The sequence below is a fragment of the Octopus sinensis genome, linkage group LG17 (genome assembly GCF_006345805.1).
Source record: "Octopus sinensis linkage group LG17, ASM634580v1, whole genome shotgun sequence".
In the NCBI taxonomy this organism is placed as follows: domain Eukaryota; kingdom Metazoa; phylum Mollusca; class Cephalopoda; order Octopoda; family Octopodidae; genus Octopus; species Octopus sinensis.
Window position 1 is genome coordinate 1,915,792 of NC_043013.1, and position 24,281 is coordinate 1,940,072.

At 40.3% G+C, this 24,281-nt stretch overlaps 1 protein-coding gene across 4 annotated transcripts in view; it reads right to left on the reverse strand.

Annotated features, from left to right (window-relative positions):
* Nucleotides 1-24,281, reverse strand: part of LOC115221111 — a 78,425-nt gene that overhangs the window by 11,897 nt on the left and 42,247 nt on the right. For all 4 annotated transcript variants that reach the window (XM_029791326.2, XM_029791324.2, XM_036510264.1 and 1 more), the window contains one exon: nt 12,552-12,653. In XM_029791326.2, coding sequence (XP_029647186.1) covers nt 12,552-12,653 — 102 coding nt within the window. The remainder of the gene's footprint in view (nt 1-12,551; nt 12,654-24,281) is intronic.

The following is a 24,281-nucleotide window of genomic DNA, read 5'->3' on the forward strand; positions in this document are numbered from 1 at the left end:
CAACCACTCCGTGAGTGCTTTTTACGTGCCACCGGCACAGAAGCCAGTGCTGGCATTGACCACGTTCAGATGGTGCTTTTTATGTGCCACAATTTCCATTTGATTTTCATATTGATGTTGATGTACTTGACTCAATAGGTCTCCTCAAGCACAGTAGGTCGCCCTACGATCCAAGGTACTTTTGAATGGGCTGGAGCTGGTTATGTGAAACTGGTGTAGGATATAGACATGAACTCACTTTATTTGCCGGATCTTTACAGTCACAGCATATCACCAGAGGTCTCGATCTTTCGTCATTGTCTCTGTGAGGCCCAGCATTAAAAAAAAAAACCATAACTTCGGCATCTATTCCTCTGTCAAATTAGATATGATCAGTAATGTTCACTAAAGGTGGGCAGTGAGAGTATCCTTCACCAAACATGAATCAGAATTCCTTAGGAACTTAGTAACTAGTTGTCAACAACTATAATATTGAAACTATTGAGGGGGGAGGGGGAAAGGATAGGAGTTTCTTCCCCCAGTTCTAAGTTTATTGAATAATTACCAAGATGAAACATTAAACAAATAGATGCAAGAAGTGATCCTAAATCAATGTAAAAGACAACTGAAAACATGAGTGTAACCTGTACGTAAACAGACGTTGTATTCAGCATTGTTTAATGTCTGCTTTTCCATGCTTGCATAAGTCAGATAAAATTTGTTGAGCAGATTTTCTACAGCTGGATGCCCTTTCTGCTGCCAACATTTACCTGTTTACAAGGAAGGTAACACACAAATCTTCATATCCAACTTAATGTGGGTGCCTTGTTAGAACACAAAATACTGCAGTATTAGCCTTGGAGAGGTCTTCTCATATAGGTGCACGGTACATAAAAGCAGGCATAAATTTTGGCAGACAAGAATCATCTGTTATGAGTACTGGAAATGCCAGATCAGGTGATTTCAGTTTACTGTTATATCTTCAGTGGCAGGTATCTGGTCACTGCATACCAGCCAAATTTTGCTGCCATTATACATAGAATTTCTATGTCTTTTCAAAAGACAATCTTTTATATGTCATAGAATGCTAAATACTGTGATATTAGTATCAAGAGGTCCTTTCATACAGGTACAGGGTGCATAAAAGAACCATGTCTGTGTGTGTGATATGCTTCCTTCAGTTTCCATCTACCAAATCCACTCACAAGGATTTTCTGGACATGGACCTATAGAAGAAGACATGCTCAAGGTGCCACAGAATAGAATTCAACTCCAGAGTTCTAGGTTGTGCTTTCAACTGTAGCAGGTTATTATAACTGACAGCAGAGGAAACATTCATCTCAAGACCAGAGATGTTGTTCCGGTTCATTTGAGGAATTTCTAGTCTGAAACAAGTCTTGATACAGCAAAACAATAACTGTATGCTCATCAGAAAGGCTAAATTGAATGATTTATTAAGCAAATAATTCTCTCTCCGTGGAAGTGTTAGACTATTTGGATGCAATATTCTAAACAGCTGCCATTTGTGGGTAATTTAAATCTGGAACTGGAGGCATTGACAAAGAAAGGAAATTGTTTAAGTTAAGACATTAGTGAGAAGCAAAAATCAAATATTAGTATCGCCATCTCTTGCTGTAAAATATTTCTCTGCCAACAGATAATTAAACGAATTGATGACTACAGTTTCAAATTAAATCTGTAATAAGATTTACTCTCTCCAAAACGAATAAATTTTGTGAGAAAAGCATGAATTCTTTTGGCATCAACATGTTCTGTTTCAAAAAGTCAAACATTTTGGTTACTAGATTAGATTAAATAAACTTTTATTCTTTTTCTGGTTTCAGTCATTAGACAGTGGCCATGCTGGGGCACTGCCTCGAAGAATTTTTTAGTCAAAATCAACCTCAGTAATTATTCTTTTAAAACTTGGTACTTATTCTATTGGTGTTTTTAGCAGAACCCCTAAGTGACAGGGACATAAACACACCAACACTGGATGTCAAGTGGTGGTGGTGGTGGCAGAGAGTGGGGGACAGACACACACACATACGATGGACTCCTTCAGCTTCTGTCAACCAAATCCAGGCTTTGGTCAGCCTGAGGCTATCGAAGAAGACACTTGCCCAAGGTGCCACGCAGTGGAACTGAACCTGGAACCATTTGGTTGGGAAGCAAACTTCTTACTTCACAGCCAATGTAAAACAGATTTTTACTCTTTTCAAAAAGAACAAATTTTGTGAGAAAAGCATGAATTCTTTTGGCATCAACATATTCTGTTTCAAAAGGTCAAACATTTTGGTTGCTAGATTAGATTAAATAACCTTTAACCAACCAATCAAACAATGGTAATACATCATACTAAAGAACCAAAAATAAATACATAAAGTTTTAAGATTTTTTTCTTCTTTCTTTTAGTTAAGAATTGCAGTTGATAGGAAACTGGTGCAAACTCCATGCAAGGCAAAGAGTACAGAAAATGGTGAGAGGGAACTTGTGGCAGGTTGAGAGGAAGGTAGCAAAATAACAGGATATAAGTGATGTGTAGCACAGATAGAGTAAGAATACTCATTACACACACACACACACACACACAATAAAGAAAGTAGTTGATAGTAGCTGTTGCCTAAGTGACCTAATTAGTACTGGAAGTTAAATACAGTGAAAGTAGAGCAGCTACAGTATAGGTGGAAGGAAGTTCAGGAACTGATGCCTCTGTAGGTAATAAAAAGTTTCCTTTTCCCAGAAGAAAGTAATCTGTACAAAATATAGGGGGCAGTTATTGATTTTGAATGTGTAACATCTACAGACTGAGCAATGTTGAAGTGAAATGTGTGAAGCAGTGGCTAAATTTGTAGAGAACATGGAATATATCAAGTCTGGCAACACATGGGAAAGGGATGCCAGCTGGTCTGATGATATTGAATCAAAACTCTGTGAAACTAAACAAGAATGATACGTAATCCTTTGTGAATCGTGATGGGTTTAAGTCTAGATTCAATTTACTGTTTTTAAGAGACCATTGATCAGTGTACAACTGTGACAAATATAGAGCATGAATGTTGTGTGAAATAGAGCTACATTGATTATTTAAGAGATAACTTAAGCAAGATATTCTAGAAGGAAGTGATAAGGTAGGTCAATCTGAAGATACAGGTCTCTATTTAAGAGATGAGGAATTATGTACATTATTTACATTTGATAGATGTTTGTCCTCATCTTGTTTGTTATTAGCACAACATTTTGGCTGGTATACCTTTCAGCCTTCATCAGGTGTCTTGGGGAAATTTCAAACCTGGGTTCTCATTCCTAAGGTATTTTTCGATATTATTATTATTATTATTATTAATATTATTATTATTCAGGTCATTGCCTGGAATCGAACTCAGAATCTTGGGATTAGTAGCCTGTGCTCTTAACCACTACGCCATATGCCCATGGACGGTATATCAGCCAAAACGTTGTGTTAACAACAAACAAGATCATCATCATCATCATCATTGTTTAACATCCGCCTTCCATGCTAGCATGGGTTGGACGGTTTGACCGAGGGCTGGCGAACCAGATGGCTGCACCAGGCTCCAGAAGACAAAAATCTATCAAATGTAAATAATGTATATCTGAAGATGTTAGGCCTCAGTGACAATTTGATAAGCTGTGGCATGCTGCTCAGTAGATCTGTCCAACCCATTACAACATGCATTAAAAAAGTGACTAAAATAAATATAAAAGTCTTGCAATTACAAACAATAAAAACACAAAGAAAAAGAAATCAAAATAACTAAACCCCAGTTCTTACACGAGTTTAGAACCTATCTATCGTTAGCGTCCACTCGTTATAATTAGGTGCCATCCACACTCGGCTAATTGAGTATTAGGAATCTCCATTTGGATCTTTTCTCTGCCATTCTTATACATTCACCGTACAGTTTAGTCCAGTCCTTGGTGTAATCAAACCATCATCATCATCATCGTTTAATGTCCGTTAGCATGGGTTGGATGGTTCGACCGGGGATCTGGGAAGCCAGGAGGCTGCACCAGGCTCCAGTCTGATCTGGCAGTGTTTCTACAGCTGGATGCCCTTCCTAACGCCAACCACTCCATGATTCAGATGGTGCATTTTACGTGCCACCGGCACGGAAGCCAGTCAAGACAGCGCTGGCATCGGCCACGATTCGGATGGTGCTTTTTACGTGCCACAACCAGTTGGTTCTAAATTTTTTCGAGCATATGGTATTTATCTTTCCTTCCAGTAAGGGTTTCTGTGCACCTTGTGCTCTTACTGATATGACCAGAGTATTTTAGCTTCCTTTTTTCTCTTCTCTCTTTTTTTTTTAATGATCTTTTTTGTATTTGTCAATCACAGAAAATTCTGTACAAAGCGCAGGAATGGCTGCGTGGTAAGTAGCTTGCTTACCAACCACATGATTCCGGTTCAGTCCCACTGCGTGACATCTTGGGCAAGTGTCTTCTGCTATAACCTCGGGCCAATCAAGGCCTTGTGAGTGGATTTGGTAGACGGAAACTGAAAGAAGCCTGTCGTATATATGTATATATATATATATTATATATATATATATATATATATATAAACCTATTTATCTAATGTTTATTTATCGACAATGCCGTCCCCAGTCAAATTCCCTCACACCGCTTATTGTCACGTGTCCCTTGACCTCTCTCTCTAACTAACCCTATCTCTCTCTCTCTATGTCCCCCCTTCCCATAACCATCATCGCCATGGTTCTCTATGCCCCCCCCTTCCCAAAACCATCATCGCCATATATAAAAGAGCGATCGCATTTATCGTTAACCCCACTCGCTTCAAAATATCTAAAGAATACGCACAGATCATGAATGGCTAAAGTTTAGTGAAGTCCAATCGTCTAACCTCGCTACGACTACCTTCTTTCTTGCACTTATATTCTTATTCTTTCTCTATTCTTCAATTTCCATCTCATTGTATTGTCCCTCATTCTTTCAGTATTCCCTCATTACCCTGTCTAGCTCAAACATTTTTTTTCGTTTAGACTTGTCTACAGGTTCATAGCCACTCTGATTTTTCAATTTTTCGTTTAGTGTTGTCTCCCGATTCATACAAACCCATTTGCTAGCTCATACGATTAACAGAACCTCTTTACTCAGACACGGTGTTATATTAGCTATCAATAATGATATTCCCTCTGATTTTTCTGATTTTCAAACCTATTTATCTAATGTTTATTTATCGACAATGCCGTCCCCAGTCAAATTCCCTCACACCGCTTATTGTCACGTGTCCCTTGACCTCTCTCTCTAACTAACCCTATCTCTCTCTCTCTATGTCCCCCCTTCCCATAACCATCATCGCCATGGTTCTCTATGCCCCCCCCTTCCCAAAACCATCATCGCCATATATAAAAGAGCGATCGCATTTATCGTTAACCCCACTCGCTTCAAAATATCTAAAGAATACGCACAGATCATAAATGGCTAAAAGTTAAGTGAATCGTCCAACCTCGCTACGACTACCTTCTTTCTTGCACTTATTCTTATTCTTTCTCTATTCTTCAATTTCCATCTCATTGTATTGTCCCTCATTCTTTCAGTATTCCCTCATTACCCTGTCTAGCTCAAACATTTTTTTTCGTTTAGACTTGTCTACAGGTTCATAGCCACTCTGATTTTTCAATTTTTCGTTTAGCGTTGTCTCCCGATTCATACAAACCCATTTGCTAGCTCATACGATTAACAGAACCTCTTTACTCAGACACGGTGCACCCGCCCTCCCACCCCCCCACCACGCATGCCGGAAGTTCCTATCTCTGCCATTCCGGGGTTGCTTCCCATGAAGACTGCAAATGTTCTCACCATCCCTACCCCTCCCTACCCCTAGTCTCGACCTATGTAAGGTAATGTTCATACAGTGCAAAATATGAAAGGCTAGCGTTATGCAGGTTGTACTGAAGGCTACTTTACTACTTCATTTCTTGCACATGAATTCTGCCAAATGCGAGCTTTCTTTTCAGGTACACGAAGCTACTGTCCACTGTCCCAGGGTCTCTAGAGCCCATGCCTCCCACACCCTCAGGGTTGGCACCCTCAACGTTGGCACTCTGAAAGGTAGGTCTGGTGAGATAGTCGAGATGCTTGACGGAGATGTGTGGATATATGTTGCATGCAAGAAATAAGGTGGAGAGGAGGATCAGCTAGGTTCCTCACAGCCAAGGAACGCAGGTACAAGATTTTCTGGGCTGGGAACACTGACGGGGTTGGTGGCGTGGGTATACTTATTCGCTGAGAAATGGGTAGATAAAGTAATTGAGGTAATCAGAGTATGTGACAGAATACTTAAGTAGATTAGTGCTTCATCATAGTTTAGCAACCATTATATCAGCCTATGCTCCTCAGTCGGGGCTACCCGATGGACAGAAAGACCGATTCTATGACACTCTACTGCAGACTACCTCGTTGACGAACGACAGAGACCTTATCTTTATGGCTGGTGACTTCAATGGTCACGTTGGACGACATGCTGGGGGCTTCCATGGCGTACATGGAGGCTATGGCTATGGCTCTCCCGCAACGAGGAGGGAACCAGGCTGCTGGAGTTCTGCGATGCAAATAATCTTATGATTTGCAACACTAACTTCAGGAAACCTACCAGCCACCTCGTCACTTACCAATCGGGCCAACATACCAGCCAAATTGACTACATCCTTACAAGGCAAAGGGAGAGATGGCTGCTTATAAATGCCAAAACCTTCCCAGGTGAAGAATGTACCCCACAACATAGACTGGTAGTTAGTGACTTTAGGATCAGGACTAGGAGGACACCAGAAGACGACAAATATGGAGAAGAAGGATCTGGAAGCTTAAAGATCCTGCAAATGGACAGAGATTTAGGGACATATTACTTGAAGCCTCTGACGAAGTAGAAGGGGATAGAGCATCACAGGGGGTAGAAGACAGCTGGACGTTTCTAAGGGACAACCTGCTGAGAGCCACTGACCAGATCTGTGGCTGGTGCAAAGTCCCCTCTCGACCTAGAATAACGTGGTGGTGGAACAATATTGTAGACAGGGCTATTAGAGAAAAGAGACAGGCTTGGAAGGTCTGGAAAAATGGGGGTAGCAGGGGATTGTATCAGACTGCCAAAAGAGAAGCTAGGAGACAGGTTTATTTAGCCAGAGGGGAAGCAGATAAGAAAAAATTTGCCAATGTTCTGCGCCGTGAGGACAAAGACTGGAGGTGTTTCGTGTTGCAAGACAGTGTGTGAGAGAGAATCGTGATGTGGTAGGAGATAAGTGTGTTCGCATGGAAGATGGTTCACTTGCGCTAAATGAGGATGCAAAGAGAGAGGTTTGGAGATGCCACTATGAAAGGTTGCTGAATGAAGAAAATGAATGGGATAAAGAGAGTCTGCCGAATGTTGACCCAACAGAGGGACCAGCTATCCGAGTTGATAGTTCCGTGGTAGCTAAGGCAATTAGAAGCATGAAGACAGGGAAAGCCCCAGGCCCATCAGGAATCACTGCAGAGATGCTCAAAATGTCTGGTAGTGTCGGCTATAGCCTAGTCACCCGTATAGTTAATCAGGTGATACACAAAGGGGTCATACCCAATGACTGGTGTAGCAGTAAATAGTCAACTGCTACAAAGGTAAAGGTGATGCCCTAGATACAAATAACTACAGAGGTATCAAGCTGTTGGACCAGGTGATGAAGGTTACGGAGAGGGTCATAGCCCAACTAATTAGAGAGAGAGTTAGTTTAGATGAGATGCAGTTTGGGTTTGTGCCAGGGAAAAGTACTACTGATGCTATATTCCTGGTAAGGCAGCTGCAGGAGAAATACCTAGCCAAAGATAAGCCCCTGTACCTGGCTTTTGTTGACATGGAGAAAGCCTTCGACAGGGTCCCCCGATCCCTTATCTGGTGGGCAATGAGGAAACTAGGGATAGATGAATGGTTAGTGAGAGCTGTGCGGGCCATGTACAAGGACGCCGCTAGTAGGGTGAGGGTTGGAAATGTGTACAGTGAAGAATTCCGGGTAGAGGTAGGAGTCCACCAAGGCTCAGTACTCAGCCCCCTCCTATTTATCATAGTCCTCCAGGCAATAACGGAGGAATTCAAGACAGGATGCCCTTGGGAGCTCCTCTATGCTGATGACCTTGCTCTAATTGCTGAGTCGCTATCAGAACTGGAGGAGAAGTTTCAGGTGTGGAAACAAGGATTAGAATCGAAGGGCCTCAGAGTCAATCTAGCTAAAACCAAAGTCGTAATCAGTAGGAGGTAGACAAATCACAAACACCTTCAGGTAGATGGCCCTGCTCGATCTGTAGAAAAGGTGTAGGTAGAAACTCTATAAGATGCACCAAGTGTAAGCTATGGACACATAAGAGATGCAGCAATGTCAAAGGAAGGCTAACTAGGAAGATGGTTTTTGTATGTGGCAGATGCTCAGGAACAATAAACACTGAAAAGAAAATGCTCTGAGACCAACTTCCGTCACTTTCCAGGGAGAAAACTAGAAATAGTTGATAGTTTCCGTTACCTAGGTGACCAAGTCAGCAGCGGGGGCGGGTGTGCTGAAAGTGTAACTGCTAGAGTAAGAATAGCTTGGGCAAAGTTCAGAGAGCTCTTACCTCTGCTGGTGACAAAAGGCCTCTCGCACAGAGTGAAAGGCAGACTGTATGATGCGTGTGTACGAACAGCCATGCTACATGGCAGTGAAACATGGGCCGTGACTGCTGAGGATATGCGTAAGCTCGCTAGAAATGAAGCCAGTATGCTCCGATGGATGTGTAATGCCGGTACTCACACTCGGCAGAGTGTAAGTACCTTGAGAGAAAAGCTGGACCTAAGAAGCATCAGTTGTGGTGTGCAAGAGAGACGTTTGCGCTGGTATGGTCATGTGGCGAGAATGGATGAAGATAGTTGTGTGAAAAGTGCCACACCCTAGCGGTTGAGGGAACCTGTGGGAGAGGCAGACCCAGGAAAACCTGGGACGAGGTGGTGAAGCACGACCTTCGAACTTTAGGTCTCACTGAGGAAATGACTAGAGACCGAGACCTCTGGAAGTGTGCTGTGCGCGAGAGAAGACCGGCAGGACAAGTGAGTCCATAACCCGTGGCCTTCTACATGGGATGGAGCCAGCCTACGTATGCATACCTTCCCTTCTTGGGACACAAAACTCTACTTGTGAAGACGTGATGAGGCAAGTGAGGATCAGAATCGAAATCGATCAATGGAAATTGCGGATGTGCTACCAATGCCGGTGGCATGTCAAAACTCTGCTTGTGAAGACCCGTTGAGGCAAGTGACGATCAGAATCGAAATCGATCAATGGAAATTGCAGATGTGTTACCAGTGCCGGTGGCATGTAAGAGAACTTTCCGTTTCGCGACCGTTGCCAGCACCGCCCCGTTTCGTGTCCGTTGCCAGCCTCGCCTGGCCCTCGTGCGGTGGTGGCACATAAAAAGCACCATCCGTTCGTGGCCGTTTGCCAGCTCTGTCTGGCACCAGTGCGGGTGGCACGTAAAAAGCACCCACTACACTCACAGAGTGGTTGGCGTTAGGAAGGGCATCCAGCCGTAGAAACACTGCCAGATTTGACTGGGCCTGATGAAGCCTTCTGGCTTCACAGACCCCAGTAGAACCGTCCAACCCATGCTAGCATGGAAAACGGACGCTAAACGATGATGATGATGATGATATATATATATATGGATGTGTGTGTATATGTTTGTGTGTCTGTGTTTGTCCCTCTCGCATTGCTTGTGTGTTTACGTCCCCGTCACTTAGCGGTTCAGCAAAAGAGACCGATAGAATAAGTACTGGGCTTACAAAGAATAAGTCCCGGGGTCGATTTGCTCGACTAAATGCGGTGCTCCAGCATGGCTGCAGTCAAATGACTGAAACAAGTAAAAGAGTAAAGCCATACCAAGAAAAAAGGGGAACCTACCTCAAATTGCTAGCATCAACAACAATAATTAAGGATGTTTTTACATATTAGATGCAGGATCTGTGTTTCCTTATTTCCTTTCCTCCAAACTGAAGAAACAGTCTCCTTGAGCAAAGAGATACATTTGGTTGTGTTGAAGAAATTATAGAATTGTTGCTCAGTTTCACTTCATCTCAGACTACTAAGGCGGCGAGCTGGCAGAAACGTTAGCACGCCAGGCGAAATGCATAGCCGTATTTCATCTGTCGTTACGTTCTGAGTTCAAATTCCGCCGAGGTCGACTTTGCCTTTCATCCTTTCGGGGTCGATAAATTAAGTACCAGTTACACATTGGGGTCGATGTAATCGACTTAATACCTATGTCTGTCCTTGTTTGTCCTCTCTGTGTTTAGCCCCTTGTGGGTAATAAAGAAAAAGGTATCTAGGACTACACTGGCTAAAGTGTTCCTTCTTTTCCAAGACTGGTTTGATTTGAGTATGACTTGAATACCAATTCTACTCAGGTGACTTAATTACATTAGCAGCAGCAGAGACAAGTACCTGATGTATCAGTAATAAATTAATGAAATTGATAATGGCAGAAAAATAAAGCAATATGCCAATGTTGCATAACTGGCACCTGTGCCAGTGGCACATAATAAGCACCTTTCAAACTTTGGGCCTTGCAGAGGCAGTGCCAAGTGACCGAGACCTTTGGCAATTTTATTGTGCTTGCAAAGACCTGTCAGGCCAAGTGAGATCACAGTCATGGCCAATACTGGTGACTGGCACCCATGCCAGTGGCGTGGAACTCTTTGAGTGGTTGGCATCCAGCGGCAGTAACCATGCCAAATCAGATTGGAACCTGGTGAAGCTCCCCAGCTTACCAGTTTTCAGTGAAACAGTCCAACCCATGCCAGCTTGGAAAACGGACATTAAATAGAGATGATGATGATGATGATGATGACACACTTCTTTGCTTTCATCATTTAAACATCTGTCTATCAACATTTAGTCTGTTGATTGTGCTTTCAATAGAGTGTACGGTTATTTAAAAAGTAGGGGACATTTGAATGTACAAACAATACAAATACACAACAATTTACACTTCTTACTGCAACTCATTAACCTAAAGCAGTGGCAGGTAGCGACACCTGGTGACCAATCCACTGCCAAGGATTGAAACAGATGGAGATCTCTTGTTGATGTCTTATATTCCAAGTGGTGTCAAAGGAATTAAGAAGTCTCTAAATTAGTGGTTCATAAACCAGGGGTCTGTAAATTCAAAATTTCACACACACACATATATATATATATATATATACATACACGACAGGCTTCTTTCAGTTTCCATCTACAAAATCCACTCACAACGCTTTGGTCGGCCCAAGGCTATGGTAGAAGACACTTGCCCTAGGTGTCACACAGTGAAACTGAACCCATAACCATGTCATTGGAAAGCAAGCTTCTTACCACACAGCCACTCCTGTGCCTATATATATATATATATATATATATACTCTTTATCTTTTATTAAACTTTTAATACTTTTGATATATATTTAAAATAATATAAATTAAATTAATTTTATGTATTGGCTTATGTTTTTCATTGTTTGATTTGCCTAATAGTGGTTTTATCTCTAATTTAATATAATATAATATATTTATACTATAAAATTGGATTTAATCCTAAATCTGATTTTTCCCTGTAAGTTTGGATTTATTCCCTAATATTTTATTATATATTTTATTATATATATATATATATATATATATATATACACACACACAAAAGGATAAGCATACTAAAAGGAGACTGTGAGAAAACTCATTTAAATAAAAGGGACCCTTGGTAGTAAAAAGGTTGGAAACCACTGCTCTAAACCCTTCTCATTTTAATTCTCCCATTCACTTCTCCTCTCTGCTGCTGTTCATCTTTTTCTGCTGTTTGTTGTTTGACCGCCCCCCCCCCCTCTTCCTGCCACAGAATCTCAGAAACATTAGCACACTGGGCGAAATACTTGGCAGTATTTCATCTGCCGCTACGTTCTGAGTTGAAACTCCGCTGAGGTCGACTTTGTCTTTCATCCTTTGGGGGGTGGGGTGCGATTAAATAAGTACCAGTTACACACTGGGGTCGATATAATCGACAATCTGTTTGTCTGTCTTTGTTTGTCCCCTCTATGGGCAATAAAGAAATAAGAATGATTCCTTTTACCATTTACCTTTCCCTTGTTTCAGTTATGTGACTCTGGCCATGCTGGGGCTGAAGAAAATTTAGCTGAAGGAATTAATCCCAGTCCTGATTTTTTAATGCCTGGTCTCTTTTGCTGAACTGCTAAGTTATGGGAGACATAAGCACACCAACACTTGTTGTCAAGCAGTTGTCGGGGTCAAACAGTTACAAAGATATATACACACATAGGTATATATAAATATACAGGCTTCTTTCAGTTTCCATCTACCAAATTCACTCACAATTCTTTGGTTGGCCCAAGGTGCCAAGCAGTGGGGCCGAACTTGGAACCCTGTAGTTGGGAAACAAACTTCTTATCACACAACCATGCCTGTGCCTCCACACCGCTACACTTGACCGTTTCAGGAAATAAAAACACTTTATTAATCATTGCAAGTAGACAATTCTCCTTACCAATACTGATGAACTGCTCTCACTTAGGGGCTCATGAGACAGACTCCTTTGGATCACAAAATTTGCCTTGTTCTGCAGAACATTTTGAAGAATAATTTTTCTCTGCCAAAAAAAGAAAAAAGAAAAAGAATCAGACACTTATTCAGGATTAATAAAATATAAAATGGTTTAATATTCTTGTTTGTTTTACGCATTAGAGTGAATGCCAAATATGACTGTCACCTTCAAGATGGTATCACAAATTTTTAATGATTCAAAAGAATACATCAATAACAATACTGAAGATTATTCAGTTCCAGGAAACCATTCCAAATGATAGCAGATCCAAGATGTTTGCCAGTTAGTTACAATAAAGAGGAATTGAAAATCTGAGATAATTTTATTAGTTCTTTTGTCAAATGTAATTCTTTTATTCTTTTACTTGTTTCAGTCATTTGACTGTGGCCATGCTGGAGCACTGCCTTTAGTCAAAGGCAGACTCTAGGACTTATTCTTTGTAAGCCTAGTACTTATTCTATCAGTCTCTTTTGCTGAACCGCTAGGTTTCGGGGACGTAAATACACCAACATCGGTTGTCAAGAGCCGGCGGTGGGGATATGACAACAAACAGACACACATAAATATATAAGCACCATTCAAACAAGGCCGATGCCAGTGACCCCTGACTGGCTCCCGTGGCAGAGGCACGTAAAAAAGCACCATCTGAATGTGATTGATGCCAGGGCTGCCCGACTGGCTCCAGTGCCGGTGGCACATAAAAAGCGCTAACTGAATACAATCAATGCCAGGCCCGCCTGACAGGGTCCTGTGCCACTGGCACGTAAAAGACACGCACTACACTCTCAGAGTGGTTCGCATTAAGAAGGGCATCCAGCTGTAGAAACATTGCCAGATCAGATTGGAGCCTGGTGCAGCCACATGGAAAACAGATGTTAAACGATGATGATGTATATGAAAGGTTTCTTTCAGTTTCCGTCTACCAAATCCACTCAGAAGGCTTTGGTCAGCCCGAGGCTATAGTAGAAGACACTTGCCTGAAGTGCCACACAGTGAGACTGAACCTGGAACCATGTGGTTGGGAAGCACACATGTATATCGCGATCCAATAACTGTTCACTTTCCTGACTTTTGTACATAATTCTATGTACTGTACATGCATTTTTGGTGAGTTGTGCACCTGAACACTATACACAATAATTTCATTATTATTATTATTATTAAGAAAGAGAGAGAGAGAGCAGTAAATGCCATCAAAGTGACACTGGGCTGCAATTATATGAAGCCCAATATACTCATCATGTCTACCTGTCTGATAAGGGTACACCAGCCATATGCATCACAACCATATGTGCATGATCTCATATCAAGATAAACAGCACATGACTTTGCAGGTAGGGCCCAGTTAGAATTTTCTTCAGGTCGAGTAGCTTAGCCCACGCAAAAGGTCCCTGAATAAGGTTTGTTTACGGATGATGAACGAAACACCTATGTTTCCAGAGGTGAATTATCCAAACCCCAAAGAATCTCTCTCAACACATAACTATGATGCTCCCCCACTACTTCTGCTCGTGATCAGAGATGCACATATCGTCAGCCACTAAGGGACATGCTCAACTGGTTAAGGTCAAACAACTGACAAGCAAATCTGTGGTATTGAGCAGAATATTTGCTGTAGCCCATCTTTTATACCAAGACAAAACAATGTACATGATAACACTTCTAGTCAGTTAAGATCAGAAGCCACAAGAGCCACTGCCTGGTACTGCATCAGGGCATTTATTATCATTATTATTATTATTATTATTATCATTATTATTATCATTCTTCTTCTTATAATTATTATTATCATTCTTCTTCTTATAATTATTATAATCATTATTAATCTTAGTCACAATTTATGTTCCTGATTTTGCTAAATTCTTTGTTATATTTAAAATTAATTGAAAGAAACACAGAGCATCTCAAAGGGAACTCAGGGAATAGCATCCCTGCCTTCCTGAGCTAGTTTTCCACTGCATTTCTTAAAAATCATGATAGAGGCCTTGGTCTCGGGACCGCTCATGTCTAGAAACTGAGGTTGGAGGTATGCAAGGGCATGCTCCCCATAGAAAATCCAGCTCAAAAAAAGCCTCATGATAGCAGAGGAGAATGGGCACCTGCCAGCCCAAAGGTTGGGGTCAGTTGCACCTGCCTACCTTGGTTGCTATGGCATTGAGGTAGATCCAGCCACCCCACATCAACAGGGACAAAACCCAGATTTAAAACACTGGATGATGATGATGATGATGATGATAAGAAATGAAAGACAAGCCATCCTTCGATTGAAGGATGATGACTTATTCAGAATTGAGTGCCAAAGGGAAGTTTTGTTTATGAAGGGCTTCTTTCAGTTTCTGTCAACTAAATCCACGAACAAGGCTTTGGTTAGCCCAAAGCTTAAGCAGAAGATACTTGCTCAAGGTGCCACAATGTAGGACTGAACTCAGAACCATGTGGGTGGGAAGTAAATTTCTAACCACATTAGCTCTTGTGCTGGTAACATGTGAAAAGCACCATTGGAGCATGATCGTTGCCAGCGTCGCCTTACTGGCACATGTGACAGTGGAACGTAAAAAACAACATTTGAGTGTGGTCGTTGCCAGTGCTGCCAGACTGGCTCCTGTGCAAGTAACACGTAAAAAAAAACCTTTTGAGCATAGTCATTGCCAGAACCGCCTGACTGGCCCTCATGCCGGTGGCACGTAAAAGCACCCACTACACTCTCAGAGTGGTTGGCATTAGGAAGGGCATCCAGCTGTAGAAACTTTGCCAGATCAGATTGAGCCTCGTGCAGCCTCTGGCTCACCAGTCCTCAGTCAAACCGTCCAACCCATGCCAGCATGGAAAGTGGACATTAAACAATGATGATGATGATGATGCAGTCATACCCGCCCCTGGGGGTTGGGTAGCAAATGTATGAAATGCAGAGTCAAGCATGGAGAGAAATTTTCAGTCAAAATCCATCCAACTTGAATGGAAATAGGCAATTGGAATGAAATTAAAATGTGGTTCAGCAGTTCAGTCCCACTGCTTGGTACTTCAGGTAAATGTCCGTTGCCTGTAGTCCCTGGTTGATTAATGCTTTTGATGGATGGAGTCTGTGAGGAAGCCTTTTGTGTGTGTGTGCCCCCACCTTGACAACTGGCGTTAGTGTCCTCATAACTTCAACAAGAGACAGATAGTAGTACCAAGCTTTGAAAAAATTAGGACTGGGGTCAATTTATTTGACTAAAATCCTTCAAGACAATGCCCCAGCATGACCACAGGCCAATGAATGAAACAAGTAAAAAAAAAATAAAAGATGATAAAATCTAGGAGTGTCCACAAAGCAGTCTTTTTCTTGCTTAACAACAGAGAAAAATGCAAAAAATTCCTCCCATCAGAAATAGTTGCAATAATTATGGTGAAAAATCCAGTTTTCTGACCCAGTAACAATGATACAATTTTAACCTAGATTTGTAAGCAACACAGAAACCTTCTTGTTCCAGTTCTTGTTTCAATTGCAAGAAGCTACGCACATCTCAACAATCATTCCAAAATAAAGGTCATATGACATTAATATCAAATATATAAACAACATAGATGTATAAACAGGTGCAGGTGTGTGGTAAGAAACTTGCTTCCCAACCACGTGGTTCCGGGTTCAGTTCCACTCTGTGACACCTTGGGCAAGTGTCTTCCACTATAGTTTCAGGCTGGCTAAAGCCTTATGAGTGGATTTGGTAGATGGAAACTGAAAGAAGCCCATTGTATATAATATGTGTGTGTGTGTTTGTTCTCCACAACCACTTGATGACTGGTGTTGGTCTGTTTACGTCCCCGTAACGTAGCAGTCCAGCAAAAGAGACCGACAGAATAAGTACAGGTTAACAAAAAAAAAAAAAAAATTACTGTCTGAGTACTCCATAGACCTGCACACCCTTAACGGTTTTAGGGGGAGATCCAGCCTTGACACAGCATGTGACAAGGCTGGACCCCTTTGAATTACAGATACAACTCATTTTTGCCAGCTGAGCAGTCTGGAGCAGCGTGAAATGAAGTGTCTTGCTCAAGGACACATTGAACTCCCAACTTTATGATTGTAAGCTGAATAACCCTAACAACTAAGCCACAAGCATTAACACTAAACACACACATACATACACACACACATGCATGCATGCACACACACACACACACACACACACACACACACACACACACACACACACACACACACGCACAAGTAGCTTGTAATCAAATCTATTAAGCTTTAAGCCTAATCTTTTCTTTTCAAACAACCACTAAAAAATAATCTTCATTTCAATAAAGTCTCTCTTGGTTTTAATACACAAAATATACACAAGAAGTGTGTACTGAACACTTTCTTTTACCCATACACAACCATAACACTGTGTGTGTGTGTGTGTGTGTGTGTGTGTGTGTGTGTGTGTGTGTGTGCACGCATATATATATATTTATGCTGGTATGTTGATGCAAACAGGAAAAATAGAATTCAAATTATGAGTATATGGATATTTTTATTAATATTTAGCAGAAGCAATAGAGTGACTCAAGGTCCACGAGTTTCGTGCATCGGCACTTATCAAACTCTATTACTTCTGTTCATATATATATATATATATATACACATATATATATATATATATATATATTGGGTTGGTGCTTAATTATTGCGGCTTTTTTTCAAAAAAAACAAAAAACAATAATAATATTTAACAAAAACATCTTTAAATGACAGTCTGACTGTCTGCCAAGCAAATGGGAAGCAGTAATTGAAGTAGATGGTGAATATGCTCCAGAATAATCATTTAAAGATGTTTTTGTTACATGTTATTGATTTTGTTGAATAAAATTTATTGAAAAAAAAGCCGCAATAATTATGCACCAACCCAATATATATATATATATATATATATATATTGAACAGAAGTAATAGTATATATATAAATGTGTGTGTGTGTGTGTGTGTACATACATATATAATCTCATCATCACCATTGTATAACGTCAGCTTTCAATGCTGGCATGGATTGGACAGTTTGACTGAGGTCTGGAGAGTCAGAAGGCTGCAACAGGCTCCAGTCTGATCTGGCAAAGTTTCTACAGCTGGATGCCCTTCCTAACGCCAACCACTCCGAGAGTGTAGTGGGTGTTTTTTACATGCCACCTGCACAAGGGCCAGTCCAGCAGCACTGGCAATGACCTTGCTTGAATGTTTTTTCATGTGCCACCAGCACAAGTGCCAGTAGGCGACGCTGGTAGCAGTCACGCTTGAATGGTGCCTTTTACGTGCCACTGGCACGGAAGCCAGTTTGCTGCTCTGGTAACGATCATGCTCAGATGGTGCTCTTAGTGCTCCACTAGCACGGATACCAGTCATCGGATTTGATTTCTATTTACCTTGCCTCAACAGGTCTTCGCAAGCAGAGCTTAGTGTGCAATGAAGGAAAGGTACACATAAGTGGGCTGGTTACACCCCTGGCATAGACCACAGGGTTATGGTCTCACTTGGGCTAGGCGAGTCTTCCCACGCACAGCATATTTCCAAAGGTCTCAGTCACTAGTCATTGCCTTGGTGAGGTCTAATGTTCAAAGGTTGTGATTCACCACCTTATCCCAGGTCTTCCTGGGTCTACCTCTTCCACAGGTTCCCACAACCGCTAAGGTGTGGCACTTTTTCACACAGCTATCCTCATCCACATATACATATATGTATGTGTGTATATGTATAGTTTAGGACATCACACAAATATATATATATATATATATACATGCCCATACACACACAAACATATGCATTTATGTACTCATACACAAATCCACACACACACATTATTTACACATTATGTTTGTTGTTAACACGTTTCGGCTGATATACCCTCCACCCTTCATCAGGTGTCTTGGGGAAATTTCGAAACCTGGGTTCTCATTCCTAAGGTATTTTTCAATGTTATTATTATTATTATTATTATTATTATTATTATTATTCAGGTCACTACCTGGAACCGAACTCGGAATCTTAGGGTTAGTAGCCCGTGCTCCTAACCACTACGCCATATGCCCATGGGCTCTTAACCCAAGATTCTGAGTTCGATTCCAAGCAGTGAACATAATAATAATAATAAAAATAATAATAATAACAACATCGAAAAATAGCTTAGGAATGAGAATCCAGGTTCAAAATTTCCCCAAGACATTTGATGAAGGCTGGAGGATATATCAGCTGAAACGTTGTGTTAACAGCAAACAAAATGAGGACAAATATCCACCAAATGTAAATAATATAAATAACTCCTCATCTCTTAGATATAGAACTGTAATACACACACACACACACATATATATGCATGCAACTTCATCCTCATATGCACATAGGTGTATGCTTACATATATATTAGACATTTATACATATAAATACACGCATCTATTGTCATAATAGCCGATGAGAATGCATCGTAGCTCTTAGCTCCAGCATTTGTCCTATTATGACAATTTACTGATTGTCCTAAACTATACATATATAAATTCCTCTATTTACCTAATATCACGGTCTCATTCTTTTGTTGTCTATTATTATTATTATTATTATTATTATCATTCATCATAATCATTTAACGTCCATTTTCCGTGCTAGCATGGGTTGGCCGGTTCGACCGGTGTCTGGGAAGCCAGGAGGCTGCACCAGGCTCCAGTCTGATCTGGCAGTGTTTCTACAGCTGGATGCCCTTCCTAACGCCAACCACTCCGTAATATATATATATATATATATATATATATATATATATATATATATATATATATGGTGGTTGTCTACTCCTTATGCAGAGTTTGGCCACCTCCGGTACCTACACCTTAGAACCATCATGGCATCTGATGTGGCTTTTTAAACCAGGCAATGTTCTGAAAAGACACCCACACAGATTGCACATCCGATTTGGACTACCAAGAGCTGCTGATTTTTGTGGATCTTAAAATGATTTTTGAGGCCTCTGTTAGATTTGCAGACCTGGCATACATTGCATTGAAAGGAGTGCACAGACATATAGACAGAATAGTAGGTGGAGGTTTGTTTCCCATGGGTTCACAAATGAGATTTGAGCCCAGAATGTATAGAGGTGGAATAAATAACCACAAGGCATTTTTTTCTGATGTTCTAACAATTCTGACAGCTAACTCAGGAGAAAATAGTGTAAAATGGGTCAGAAACCAGCAATAAGTCAAATAAAGTGAAACAACAATGGCTGTCATATGTACATACACACACACACACACATGTGCGTATATGTGTGTGTGGAGGCGCAATGGCCTAGTGGTTAGGGCAGCGGACTCGTGGTCAAAGGATCTCAGTTTCGATTCCCAGGCCGAGCATTGTGAGTGTTTATTGAGCAAAAATACTTAAAAGCTCCACGAGGCTCCAGCAAGGGCTGGTAGCAAACCCTGTTGTACTCTTTCATCACAACTTTCTCTCACTCTTTCTTCCTGTTTCTGTTGTACCTGTATTTCAAAGGGGCCAGTCTTGTCACACTCTGTGTCACGCTGAATTTTCCCGAGAACTACGTTAAGGGTACACGTGTCTGTGGAGTACTCAGCCACTTGCACGTTAATTTCACGAGCAGGCTGTTCCGTTGATCAGATCAACTGGAACCCTCGTCGTCGTACCTGATGGAGTGCCATAGTAATATGCGCGCGTGCGTGTGACTAACCTGGGTTATCTGATACCACAAGCAATATTTCCTATTTAATGTTACTTATTAGTGATAAATTATTAAGTTTCAAAATGAATGTTAGCCATGGTATGTTTGATTTGCTAAGTTTTTACAATAATCAAAGACTTTAATAACAAATAAATGTATTTCATGAATTCATTTTTGGATATATTAATATCTGTATATCAGCTTGTTAAATAAAATATTTCTTTACAACTACCCTCAATATAAATAAATTTGAAAATGAATATTACAGTTGTAAGCACAAATAAAAAAATCAATAAAATTTCATTATTTAATATAACACCTTAAAATTTATCCCCAAAAAAAAAGCGATTATATTTTTACATAAAATTTTTTGTAAATATGTTGGAGTTGAAAGTAAAATATTTCACTTGTATCAGTTTCCAATTTTAGTACAAGGCCAGCAGTTCTGGATGAGGGAATAAATTGATTACATCAAACCTGGTACTCAATTGGGACTAATTTTATCAACCCCGAAAGGGATGATAAGTGAAGTTGGCCTCAGCGGAATTTGAACTCAAAATGTAAAAAAAAAAAAAAAGCTAAAATGCTGTAAGGCATTTTGCCCAGGGTGCTAACAATTCTTTTCTACTCTAGGCACAAGGCCTCAAATTTTGGGGGACGGAGCCAGTTATGGCTAGATTGGCCCCAGTACACAACTGGTACTTAATTTATCGACCCCGAAAGCATAAAAGGCAACGTCGACCTTGGTGGAATTTGAACTCAGAACATAAAAACAGACAAAATACCGCTAAGCATTTTGCCCGGCATATTAACAATTCTGCCAGCTCGCCACCTTAACTGAGAGAAAATATTCTTTTCTACTACGGGCACAAGGCCCAAAACTTTTTGGGAGGGGGTCAGTTGGTGAAATTTGAACTCAGAACATAAAAACAAACGAAATACTGTTAAGCATTTCGCCCAGCATGCTAACAATTCTGCCCCATATTATTATCACTTATATTGATTTCTCAAGTTTGAATACAACAGATTAGTAAGGGATTATAACCCGTTAATTGAATCAACTTAATTGGCTTATAAACTTTGATTATTTACTACAATACGTTAAAATTTATCAATAAACTAGCTGACCCTGTGCCGTCAAAAATGAAGGCTAATTGTAGTATTTTATATATAAATATGGATAGGAAATCAAATTAATACACTTGCCAATGTTATCAAGTGGTTGTCCTTCGAGATGTGACATCAATCATCATTTGTTACTAAAAGAACGATGGTTCACATATACATTCACATATTTCCCTTGTACACACACACACACACATACAGGCATATACACACACATACAAACATTCACATACTTCCCTTGTACACGCACACACACATACACACACACAGTTCAAATGCTCCCACTACCAGTTTGTCACCACCCCTCCCTTCCTTATTCATCTATCACCCCTTCCTTTCTCGTTCATATGTTGTGACAGAGAAACACACAACAGTATTATTAAAGTAGATATATTTGCAAATTTTCCAGAGTAAATTTACTTTGGAGATAAAAATGGAAAATGCATCGTTAACATTGATCTCTCGTGTTGTTTCAACGCAACAGATTTGCAGAGGATTATATCAGTTAAACGAATCAACTTGACTGACTTTATGAAGCTCACACGATGAAAGGTCAAGTTTATTGCAGTCAGAGCAAAACAAGATACAGTAAAACATTTTAGCCCAATCCAACAGCCGGTCGGCTGTGCTAAGTGACACCTGTTTCTGCTATTAACAGGTGAACAGAGAAAAAGCTATTTGTTAACTGGCTTTTAGAGGATGAAATTAATGAAATATTAAAATCAATGTCACTGTTACAAAACAGTAACATGTAATTAACAGTCTAAACAGCCCTGCAGACACGTTAGCGCGCCGGGCGAAATGCTTAGCTGTATTTCATCTGTCTTCACGTTCTGAGTTCAAATTCCGCCGAGGTCGACTTTGCCTTTCATCCTTTCAGGGTCGATTAAATAAGTACCAGTTAAGCACTGGGGTCGATGCAATCGACTTAATCCGTTTGTCTGTCCATGTTTGTTCCCTCTATGTTTAGCCCCTTGTGGGTAATAAAGAAACAATTAATATTATTAAAAAATAGTTTCCTCAATATATATATATATATCTGATTGCATCAGTTTATTCTTTAATATTGGTTTCAAATTTTATCACAAGGCCAGTAATTTTAGGAGGAGCTAAGTCAATTAGATTGACCCCAATATTCAACTGGTACTTATTTTATTGACCTCAAAAAGATAACCTTTGTGGAATTTGATCTCAGCATGTAAAGACAGACAAAATGCTATTAAACATTTTACTAATGATGTGCTAATGATTCTGTCAGTTCGCTGTCTTAATTTGCTCTTTAATATTCAACCTTTAACTCTGGTGGTAAACTGGCAGAAGTGTTAGCACACCGGGTGAAATGCTTAGCAGTATTTCGTCTGCCGTTATGTTCTAAGTTCAAATTCCGCCAAGGTCGACTTAGCTTTTCATCCTTTTGGGTTCAATAAATTAAGTTCCAATTACGTGTTGGGGTCGATCGAATCGACTGGTCCCCATCCCCCAAAATTTCGGGCCTTGTGCCTAGAGTAGAAAAGGAATATTCAACCCCTAACTAAAAGCTTAGGTACAAACGCAAATTACAGTTCCCTTCGTATACTTCCTGAAATTTCAATATAATAATTCACAGGTAGATCAATATACAAAAGAGTCGAGTACCAAACTAAACAATAACCATGACTTCTTTAAATAGAAGTCAGTAGTAATTACACTGTGACTAGTATGTAATCAAATGTTACTATGACTAAGAATGCACACTAGCTCTTCCTAATACAAATTTAAACTGTCTCAGCTGTTATTAGCCCACTTTAATCCTATCATCCAGTGCTTTCCTCTCAACTATCCTCAATTTACCTAATTAAAACACATAACATCAAGTGCTTTCAACGTAACTCACTTTATAAATGAAATTAATAAATAAATAGAATATAAATTATGTTATTTGTATAAATAGTCAGACATATTTTAGGGGAGATGTTATATTCAAAATGTAACAGGATAATTGATTAACCCTTTCGTTACTGTATTTCTGTTGAGATGTTCTGTGTTTCTTTCAATTAATTTTCAATATAACAAAGAATTTAGTAAAATAACTTAGTTGTCATTAAGCTAGTGTTAAGAACATAAATTGCGACTAAGGTTTGGTGGAAGATTTGGATTCAAAACTCATGAAAACAAGACATTTGTACTACAGAGCCAGAGGTGGTTTCAGCCAGGTTGGTACCAAAAGGGTTAAGTAGAATGCAATAAAACATAGAAACATCTGTGGTTGTAGGAACAAATTTAAATGTGTATGTCTTTGGCATTTATTCACGAATCATATTAAGAAGTTATCTTTTACTTTTTTAGTCGCTGGACTGTGGCCATGCTGGGGCCCCACCTTGAAACATTTCTAGTCAAATGAATCAACCCAATATTTGCTTTTTTTTTAAATCCGGGTACTTATTTTGTTGGTCTCTTTTGCCAAATTGCTAAGTTATGGGGAAGTAAACAAACCAGCACCAGTTGTCATGTAGTGGTGTGAGACAACACAAACACAAAGCAGCAACACTCGAAAGGAATTCACTCACTCATGGAGGCAAAGTAGCTGAGTGTTGGGCCTCATGAAGGCAATGACCAAGACTTTTGGCATTATGTTGTGCTTGGGAAGAAGACCCATCAAGCTGAACAATATTGCAGATGTGGCAGACACCAGTGTCACACAAATTGGCACCCATGCTGGTGGCATGTAAAAGCACTTCTTACACTCTTGGGGGTGGTTGGCATTAGGAAGGGCATGCAGCCATACAAAACCATGCAACCCATGCCAGCATGGACAACGGACATTAAATGATGATGCAGATACATACACATACACACACACAAGACAGGCTTCTTTCAGTTTCTGTCTACC